General features: G+C 42.9%; 1 protein-coding gene across 1 annotated transcript in view; it reads left to right on the top strand.

The window, feature by feature from the left end:
- Nucleotides 1–3198: 3198 nt before the first annotated feature.
- Nucleotides 3199–10619, top strand: part of RGS17 (regulator of G-protein signaling 17) — a gene marked incomplete at its 5' end in the record, with an annotated part of 14662 nt that continues 7241 nt past the window's right edge. The window contains one exon of the mRNA XM_015409572.1: nt 3199–3288. Coding sequence (XP_015265058.1) covers nt 3199–3288 — 90 coding nt within the window. The remainder of the gene's footprint in view (nt 3289–10619) is intronic.

The raw sequence follows: 10619 nt of genomic DNA on the forward strand, positions 1-10619 counted from the left end.
GACACATGACCAGGATACATCTATTTTTAGTTAGCCGATGCTTTTCAAAGGTTATAGTTTAAAGATTATTGCATAAGGCCAAAGCATCATTTCTTGAGTCCCATAATATGCCCCACACATATACCCAATCTTATCCCATATATACAGTCACATGAATCTTGAAAGAAAACATTATCCATTTTACTTCTGAAATCATTAGTAGACTACAGGGTCTAACTACATATTATTCCCCCCAGCCAAGTAGTTCCCTGGATTGGGTCATAGACATGCTGCTTCTCAGGTGTATTTGGGGCTGTTTTGGATTGGGAGCATGGTGCATGGGGAGAAGCAGCATAGCTTCCCCCCCCCCATGCCATTTCCCCAACAAGAAATGGTCCTTATTTGCCACATATACTGATAAAGCTACACATCAGTTTTTCCCCAGTGGAGCAAATAGCAGCTCCGGGTCCTGTTTTGGGTGGGGACAGTGCTGCAGGGGGAAGGTCTAAGGGGGAAGGTCCTGATCCAAATTGGGGCCCCATACCTGGGAAGCTTGTCGCTCACATAACATGTCTGTGACACAACCTCAAGATGTACACAGGAAAAACCGAACGTGTAGTTTGGCCTGATTTTGTGGTTAAGGTTTGCTCTTCAGGCCACCCTCCCCTCCACATCCCCGATAGTGCACTCTCCCACTTGGACTCTGTTGATTATTTATATAAGTTTCACTGCCTATGATTTGCATACTTGGCATTATTATGTTGGTTTACCAATATTGGTGAATAATAGGAGGTGTGGGGAACATATTTAGATTCCTGGAATCTGGGTCTTTAGTCAGCATGAACTATTGAGTTTAAGGTAATCATCATGAGTAAGGTTCATTTGAACTCAGTGAGTCTTAATGCTGGTTGTGGCTAACTCATCCCATATGTGTCCATGGGACTCGGTCATAACTAACTCAGTCAAGGCCTTGGCTATGGTCCAGAGGTTCATGCACTCACCCTGGTTCCACACGTTAATGTAGTGTTAGTCTTTTTGGAGTCTGTTTGCTATTCAGTAGCTATTTGCTGAACTGCCAATGAAAATTCAGTAGATCTTAGTCAATAAAATGTTACTTGAACCTTAAGATGGATTTTATTTTATTTTAGTACTATTCCATAACCATGCAGATCACCAAACCTGTACAAGACCAACTGCAGCTACAAATCTGGCTTTTCTGCAATCCTGGAGGAAATCTCATGTTTGCAGAAAAGTTATAGGAATCAGACATAAGGAAAGGGTGAACATATGTGATTTCTTTGTGATAGTTCTTTGGAGAAGCAGGGAACATACTCTTTTTCACTATGCTTTCTAGATGAATGGAATAGGTCTTCAGGCAGAGACATTAATATTGTACTCAACAATTAGTCTCTGCAAGGACAGATGGGGGGCTGAAAAGCAAATGTTTTTCTTGGTGTGGAAAGACCACTGGCCAAAGTGCCATTAACTTGAAGGCACAAAGTCTTCACATCTTAATACTGAAGAATAAAGGATTCCTGGAGCTCAGATGCATATATGATGTTTTTCTTGGTGTGGAGAGACCACTGGCCAAAGTGCTATTAACTTAAAGGCACAAAGTCCTCACATCTTAATACTGAAGAAAGGATTCCTGGAGCTCAGATGCATATATTTTATTCATTTAAGATGATGTATGACTTGGATTAACTCTCAGGACAATATCACTAACCATCATATGACAAGCTCCAAGTATACTTAGGTCATTCCATCAGATATATTTTTTGTCTTCTTACTTTCCGTTAATAACAGTGTGAGTCCTTAAAGATAAACACAGAACTTTAAGTTTCTGCAACTCCAAACCAAATAAACGGAGCTCACAAAACAGCACTATTTGGTGGATTTTGTTCTAAGAGTGCATTGCCATTTAGATCAGAGCTAGGGAACCATAGGTAAGGGTTTCAAAAGCAAGATTCCCACTCTCCATGTCAGTCTGGAGTCTCACAGAAACCTGAAACATTTTGCCTCACTGCCCATCACTCCTAGCTATATTGCTGGCTAGGTCCTAGCTCTATCCTGCGGGTGCCATGCCAGTGCAAGATCCAAAATGAAAGTGACACAGTCTGGCTCATGGGAGATACTTAGGGCCAAGGAGCTTGGAAGTAGGAGGTGACTGACAAGAGAAATGAAGCAAGAAGATGCAGGATATGGAGGGGTTTTTATTTTAGGGGGCAGGAGGTTCTTCTTGAAACTAGTCAGTGAGTTCTGCAGTGCAACTGTGGTTTGCAGTACAGCTGAGCTTCTTGGTCTCTGAGGCAACATGCTATCCTAGTGGTGGTGTTATATCTCATTGAGTTTCCTGGCCTGCCATCCCAGGCTCCACCCTCAAATCTCCAGGAATCTCCAGGAATTTCCTAACCTACAGTTGGCAGCCTTAGTTCTGAGTAATGAAAAATATCCCAAGCTGCTCCCATACACACATGGTACCAAGTTTTGTTATCTCCTAGAAGTAGAACATGGACTAGGAAGAACACCAGAAGTGAAGCTATCAGCTAAGCAGCACAGAAATAAAAGCTTAATTTAAAAAAAAAAATTAAAAAGCCTAGAGCATATTTTTTCTAAGGCTTTTCCTGGGCTGCTCTGCAACAGCTGGTCATATTTGGGTGTAGACTTTCCAATTTCTCGGGGGGGGGGCTGGGGCTGGGCCAGAGGCATTGCTTTGCTAGGAGCAAGGGTGGCTCCCGGGGGAGGCTGAGCACCTTCCTGAAAATTTCGGCGGGGGCTGAAGCCCCGCCGCCCCCACGAAGATTACGCCTATACAAATATCCTAAATTTTGCATAAATTCAGGAATATAATCTGATGCCATCCATATACTATCCATATACTAAAAGCTGATGCGTATAAAGATCCAATCTGTTGTCGAGACTCAATTGCCATAATAGTTAAAAATATGGGAAAGTTTTTAAATGTGTGGAATTTTTTAAAATGTGTGAAAACATGTACCCTGGTTTCATTGGGTGGGCTCTGAGCATGCAACGGGAGAAAACAGCCGCTCTCAGGGAAAGAAGGAAGAGCCTCCTTTGGCTTACAAGTACTAATAAGAAAAATGTGTCTTTAACTATACAGGTTCACGCTAAACCTCAATATTGTTTTAAATAATATATATATTCATTATTTTAAGTTAATTTTCTCTAGACAAAATAAAGTGTTGTACTACATTGCAGCCTCACTGTTAGGAATGAAGAAAGAGGGGACAATACAGGAAGGCCAGCACACACAACCAAAATGGAGAGCATCCAGGTCATAGAAGAGTGGTAAGTCTGCCATTCATCTCCTTCAGTGTTCTGATACTGTTCCTAAGAGACAGCCTGTTTATAACCTATTAAGTAGATCCATATATGCACAGTTTGGTGTAGTGGTTAAGTGCGTGGACTCTAATCTGGGAGAACCGGGTTTGATTCCCCACTCCTCCACTTGCAGCTGCTGGATGACCTTGGGAAAGCTTAAATTCTGTCAGAGCTGTCCTTGAAAGGGCAGTTCTTGAAAGAGTTCTCTCAGCCCCACCTACCTCACAGGGTGTCTGTTGTGGGGAGGGGAAGGGAAAGGAGTTTGTAAGCCACTTTGAGACTCCGAGTGAAGGGCGGGGTATAAAATCCAATCTCCTCCTCCTCCTCCTCCTCCTCCTTCTCTTCTTCTTTTTCTTGCGTTTCCCTAATTCATAAAGAATTTCATGGACAGTCTAGATTTGTCAGCTTCTCCCAACTGCTTCACATCCTAATCTGTAAAACTGATGAGATACAGTTGTAGTCCAGACAAATCAAATCAAAATTCTACCTTTCTTTCATCCATTTGTCAACATGAAAGCGAATGTTTTCGAGAGGGAAAGATGACTGTATGGACCACCACTATGTTCAAGGCTCTGTGTGTTCTGTACCATTCCCCCCAAAAAAGTGTTACAATTCTGCACTCAAGCAACCTGAACCTTGTGCCCCACCCCAAATGTTCTGCTTTGGTGCTGCATCTGTCTGCCTTCAAGGGACAAATATTTTGCATGCAGTCTCTGAAGACAGGTTGCAAACAGACAGATAGTGTAACTGTACGTGCAACACTCCTCTCAACCTAAATAAACACCCAGAATGTTGCTTGTACTCTATAAAAGGTAGGTGCTGTGTAGGGTTGCCAACTCCCAGTTGGGAAATTCCTGGAGATTAGATTGTGGAGCCTGGGGAGGAAGGGGTTGGGGGAGGGGAGAGCTATAATGTTATAGAGTCTACCCTCCAAAGCTTCCATTTTCTCCAGGGGAACTGATTTCTCAGTTATGAAGAGCAGTTGTAATTCCAGGAGATGCCCAGGGCCCACCTGGAGGTTGGCAACCCTAGCTGGGTAGGGGCAGAATAGATAAATGAGATTTGTGAAGAGGAAGGATCTGAGATGTGTTCATGGGGGGGGGGTACATTTCTGAGATTTCCTGGCATCTTTAATTGGATGCAGAATGCCATGTAATTTTCCCACTCAGACAACAACAGTGCAAGAAGAGAATATATAAATTAGCTGAGCACAGTGTGGTAAAGCAAAGTTGCTGGGTGGACAAGTCTTATCTCCCCTCACATATGGTGTTTTGTTTTATTTTTTAATAAAAATACACATGCACACGCACATACACACATACACTTGAGGATCCTCTAGAAAGAAGGAAAACGCAGTAACATACTAATATTGTTGTAGCTCCCTGTGGCCACTTTGCAAGTTACAAGTATAATTTCCTATAACATAGGGATTGTTGTTGCCTAGCTTCATAAAACTCAGCAAAAGAAACCCTTTAGTAAGGATACACTCTCCAAAAATATCATCCAAGTGAATGGGAAATAAAAAGATATAGCCAGAAATGGGGTGGGGTTTCATTGTTACCAATGGAAACAACAATAAAAGTTTTTAAAAAAACGAATAATAGCAAAAATAAATACATGAATGGGTATAAATATCAATAGGTATAATATGAATAGGTATAATAACAAAAACAAACAAATATTTAAATTATTTATAGCTTGCTGCTTCACCCAGAAGCAGTCAAAGCAATTCAAAGCAAAGATCAAAATTGGCTTGGATCCTAATGTCCATTTCTGTTTATGCTATATACGTCCGCCTGCAGAAGGGGGGCAATTTTAGCCAGTTCCCCCCTCCCTGCAGCTCCCCTTTTGACCCCCACAGAATTCCGGGAGGCCCATGCAGCCACAGAAGTACAATTTGGGAGAGGTCTTAGAAGACTGCAGAAGGAGGGGGAGGCAGGAACATTGCAGTTCATGCAGCACAGCTCTGCTTACCATGCTTTGGATCCGTGCTGTTCCATTATAAAACAATAATTAGTAAAACAAAGGTCAGGCCTAAAATGGGAGCTGCTCATCCTATTTACCATTCCTGAATGCCCTCCTAAATAATTCAGCTTTAGAAACCTGTTTAATGATCAGTTGACTTCCTGACATTCTATAATGTAGGGGCCACCACTGTAAAGGCTGAAACCAGGCACTGGCAGTTCTTACATGCCTGCCTGCATGACAGGAGGAAGAGAAGGTACTGTATTACTGGAGTTGCCACACAGGTTCAGACAGGAAAAAGTCATTCAAATATGTAGGTCCCAGATCATAAAAGTTTAAAGGTTAAAAATAGCTCCTTGAATTGAACACAGAACTAAACATGCAACCGATACAGTGATTTCAAGATGGGGAAAATGCGTTCAAAATAACTAACTCAAACAATAATCAAGTTGCTGTCTTTTGGACTTACCAAAGTTTCCTCTTTCTTCATGGGCAGCACACTGTAATAGTTTAGTCCAATGTTCCCTCTAAGCTGTGGAGTCTTGTGAGCAAAAATTCTTCTTTGACCAAAGTTTCCTTTTTCTTCATGGGCAGCACACTGTAATAGTCTAGTCTCAAAGTTTCTACAGCATGGTTCATTTGCCTGAATCCAAAGGAAACGTTATCTTCTGTGTTAACTGTTGTTGGGAAAAATGCACATTTGGCCACCATACCAACTTGTTTCTCTAACAATAGAGCTGGATCAAACAAAGCTCCCAAACTTTTAACTCAATCTGTCCAACAAAGGCTCACCGGATCAAGGGTAGGCAGCACAATCTTCCAGAAAATTTGCCTTGCCCACTAACATCACCTCCATCTTAATGGGATAATAACAAACAAAACAAATACAAAAATGGAGAAATAATGCACTGAGGATCACATTCTTAACGTTTTTCTGCACAACAGAATCACACACTATACTCATGGCTGTGTTTCACTCTCACATTTCCAAATGGTCATTTGTATAATTCAGGGAGAGGTTGTACACATGACTATACTGCAACTGACCACTCTCTTAGGCTATGATAAAGCAGAGAACAACATTCGTTACTCTGTAGTCAGCTCCATGTCCATTTTGCGACAAGTAGATTACATGGCTGTAGCTATCATTTCTCACACAGGGGCAGTCCTTATCTCATAGCAAGCAGAGAATTATTCATCATTTTATTCAGACTCTATGGCAATAATTTAGAATTTGTTAGATTTTCTTTTCACACTAGTTTAACATATTGGCACAGTTCCTTTTTATGTAGTTGCTGTAATTCACAAGGACCTGGATTTTTTAAAAAAATGATTACATCAGTGGAATATCTGATACATTTGTTGCTGCTTGGGTCTTCAAACTTTCACTTCAGGACAATGCCACCTAGTGGACACTGATAGGTTTGTACAGCACCACATCTACCAGCTGGGAAGAATGCTTTTCAATTACATGTGTTCAAAAGCCCGTATCTGTGGTCTCCATATGTTGGGTAAATGTTATAAGAATCCATGAAGAAATCATTTTGTCCATGCAATATTTACAGTTTATGTAATCTCTGCCTAGCTCCAGTTACAACTTGAAGCTCTCACTGGAGAACGCTAAGTATAAACTAGATGCTCCACTAGGTTATGTAGCTGCTCCGCATAAATCCCATCTAGTCTATGAGCTCGAGATAATACAAAGGTAAAATAGGGTATATAAATCTCTGCCTAAGTGATTCATGCCATGAGCATCTACAAATGCACTTCCTCCGTGCTGTTTTCTGCCCCACCAAGGCAACAAAAGTTAAAAGGAATGCATCCATGTTCTCCAAGCACCTGAAATTGTCCCCATAGTATGAGATTGTCCCAGAGGCCCCTACAAGGTAGCAAGAGCCTCTGGTTGTGTTGCGTACAGTGTTCCCTCTAAGCTGAGTTAGTGTGAGCTAGCTCACAGTTTTTTAGCCGCCAGCTCACCCATTCTTGTCTTAGCCCAGGAAGTCGGCCTCCAGAGCAAACTCATTGATGCAGTAGCCAAATCGCTCGCTCACTCACAACCTTAACGTCAGCACCTCACAAAGTAGCGTTTTTGCTTAGAAGGGAGCATTGGGAGTCAGACTAGAACGTGGGAGACCCAGTTTTGAATCTCCACTTGTGCTATGGAAGCTCTCTGGGTGACTTTGGGCCATTCTCACAATCTCAGCTGGACCCACCTCCCCGGGTTGTTGTGAGGATAAAATGGAGGAGAGGAGAATGATGTAAGCCGCTTTGGGTCCCCACTGGGAAGAAAGAGCCAGTTTGGTGTAGTGGTTAGGAGTGTGGACTCTAAACTGGGAGAACCAGGTGTGATTCCCCACTCCTCCACATGCAGCTGCTGGTGTGACCTTGGGCCAGTCACAAGTTCTTTCGGAGCTGTTCACTCAAGGGCAGTTCTGGAAAGAGCTCTCTCAGCCCCACCTACCTCACAGGGTGTCTGTTGTGGGGAGGGGAAGGGAAAGGAGATTGTCAGCCGCTCTGCAACTCCTTTGGGTAGTGAAGGGTGGGGTATAAATCCAATCCCCTCTCCTCTTCTTCAGTAAAGAATTAATTATATATACTTTTTAAAGGTAGTATGTTGCTATTCATACTATGGGTTGGATCCAGAGCACACTGAGCTCCCCAAAATCCTGCTCCTTGGAATCAGTTGGAGACAGTTGGTGGGGTGGGAAATAACAATCTGCAGTGAGAAAGGGGAACTGTCCTCTCTCCTCGATCAAAAAAAGTTAGGTTACACCAGTTGAATGGTGCCTTTTTATTATTATTGGTATTTTGTTAATATGTGTGTGTGCATGTGCACCTGGAAGTCATGGCGGCCTCTGGTGACTGACCCCTACTGGGAGGCCTGGAGGATATTCAGAGAGTTGACTGAATAAAGCCTGCCCCCGCCTCCCACCTCTGGTATTCCAAGCAGGTCTCCCATCCAAGAACTTGTCACAGTCGACCCTGCTTAGCTTCTGAGATCTGATGAAACTGGGCTTGTCTGGGCTATCCAAGTCAAGGTGAATGGTACCTTTTTTGACCCAACCCAATAGCTGTTACGAAAACAAATCATCTTGAACATGGATCCAGGTGGGTAGCTGTGTTGGTCTGAAGCAGTAGAAGAAATTTTGAGTCCCGTGGCACCTTTAAGACCAGCAGAAGTTTACTCAAGGTATGAGCTTTTGTGTGCATGCACATTGAAGAAGTGTGCGTACACACAAAAGCTCATACCTTGAATAAACTTCTGTTGGTCTTAAAGGTGCCACGGGACTCAAAATTTGTTCTATCATCTTGGACATGCTTCACCTGAACCAACTTGTGCAAAAAGCTTTACAAAGGCAACAGGCAAAATGGCAGCAACATCTATGACTGTCAGGAGCCAGTAGGAAGGAAGAAGCTATTTGTGAATCCGGATTAGTATGATTCAGACCACTTCTAAAGCCATTTGCAAAGGTCTGACTGACTGTGCAGCCCACAGGGATCAGTCCCCCCCCCCCGGCCTGCGATGACTGACAGCTGTGAATTCTACGACCTTGTCAATGAACAAAATAGGTCTTTATAAAGTTTGTGTGTGAAAGCATCCTCAGTTTGTAGGATTTATTTGCACTACAAATCAAATTGCATAGTTCTAACCGCTTGAACATAGCTGTACAAAAAGAAATTACACAGAAAGCACAGACTGTGAGGGCAATGTAAAAAGTCTTGAAGGATCTTGTTTTCCTTGTTAAATACTTTGTGAAGATTATGAAGAGTGTGCCTGTTGAACAATGACACAGTTTAATCCAGTATTTTAAAGATAGCAAAAACTGGGAGTACTGTTCTTCTTACATGGTAATGAGTAGACTTCCCACTTCCCAACCACCAGCTTCTCTTCCTCTTGACATCTAGTATTTCCTCTCATCAAACCACATGCTAACTACGTAAGCACCATTCTAGTCAGTAGCACCAAACAAAGAGAACCTTGACAACTCTGGAGATGATATAGCGAGGAAGCATGTAAATGTCAAAATCTTCCAGTTGATATTTTGTGGGCCTCATTGGCATGCTTTTTGACTACCCCATGTGACTCCTCCAACCACATACTCTTGCTGAAAAGACTGAAAAGGATAAAAAGGCCAAATATAGTCAAACACAAGCAGCCACATTATCAGACCCCGGTCCAGTTATACTCAACAACTCTCTCTTGGCAGTGATAAATTTATTGAGGTATATGCAAGATCCAGAAAGTCACTGTGTCAGAACTGAAGACTTTTGGTGGGCACAAGCTTAATATAGTAGAACCAAAGAAAAGCCCCTTCCCTTTCCCCAAGCACATGTCACATTCATACCACACTCGAGGTTGGCACAGAGAGCTTCTCAAGGACACCTTCCCCTGGGAAAGGAAAGAGGGGGGAAGGAGGATGACTTGGAATGTTATGTCTTCTAGACGTAAAGGGATGATTTCCCACAAGCGCTGCTCCCTGCTCACTCCTCCCTTTTGCCCCGATGGTACGTGTCAATTTCACACAAGCTGCTGCGCAGCCTCATTTCGCCCCGCAGCTTCGCACGATTCCCCCCCTCCGTCTACTCAGTCCTCAAAAAACAGGACTGAGTATACGCGGGGAAAATCGTGCGAAGCTGCGGGGCAAAATGCGGCCGCGCAGCAGCTTGTGTGAAATTGACACGTGATACCGGAACTCCTCCTAGCGAGATGGTTCCGTGGCCCAACTCTGTCTTATGTATGGTAGTGGGTGTGCGTGAGTAATTTATCCGTGTATACAGAGGGCAGATTCAGAATGAACGCTCCTATTTCCCAGGAATTGAGACAACACACTAAGGTTTAATGAATAAATGTTGTCTTTACTAGGTGGTTCTCAAGCACACGAAAAACAGATACATTCACAGATTCACTCAAGTTCCTCAGTACACAGTAGGTACAGAAAACAAATAGTAATGAAAATAATAACTTCAACAGACAATGAGGTAACATACAGAAGGGTGACGCTTAAACTTATCTGAGTTCCAGTCGAGAAGGAATTCTTCTCAGCAACGAGAATGGGGACAAAAGTACTAACTTTAGGGATTCTACAAACACACGGAATGGTCCAGCCAAACACGTGTGGGCTCTCTGGTCGCGACTCCAGAGAACTCCTTAAGAATCACCTGCAGTATACTTAAGTTGCAAAGGTGAAGGTATCAGGAAGGATGGGTTAACCAGAGAAACAAAGGCTGTGTTTCTCTTTTTAAAACCTAGTTTTGGGGGTTGGCATAAGGCCAATCTACACCTGAAATCCGTCCCCTTCTCTATACCTATAGGTTGACAGGTTGTGATGCTT

The sequence above is a fragment of the Gekko japonicus genome, unplaced genomic scaffold (assembly GCF_001447785.1).
Source record: "Gekko japonicus isolate JY-2015 unplaced genomic scaffold, Gekko_japonicus_V1.1 scaffold1916, whole genome shotgun sequence".
NCBI lineage: Eukaryota > Metazoa > Chordata > Lepidosauria > Squamata > Gekkonidae > Gekko > Gekko japonicus.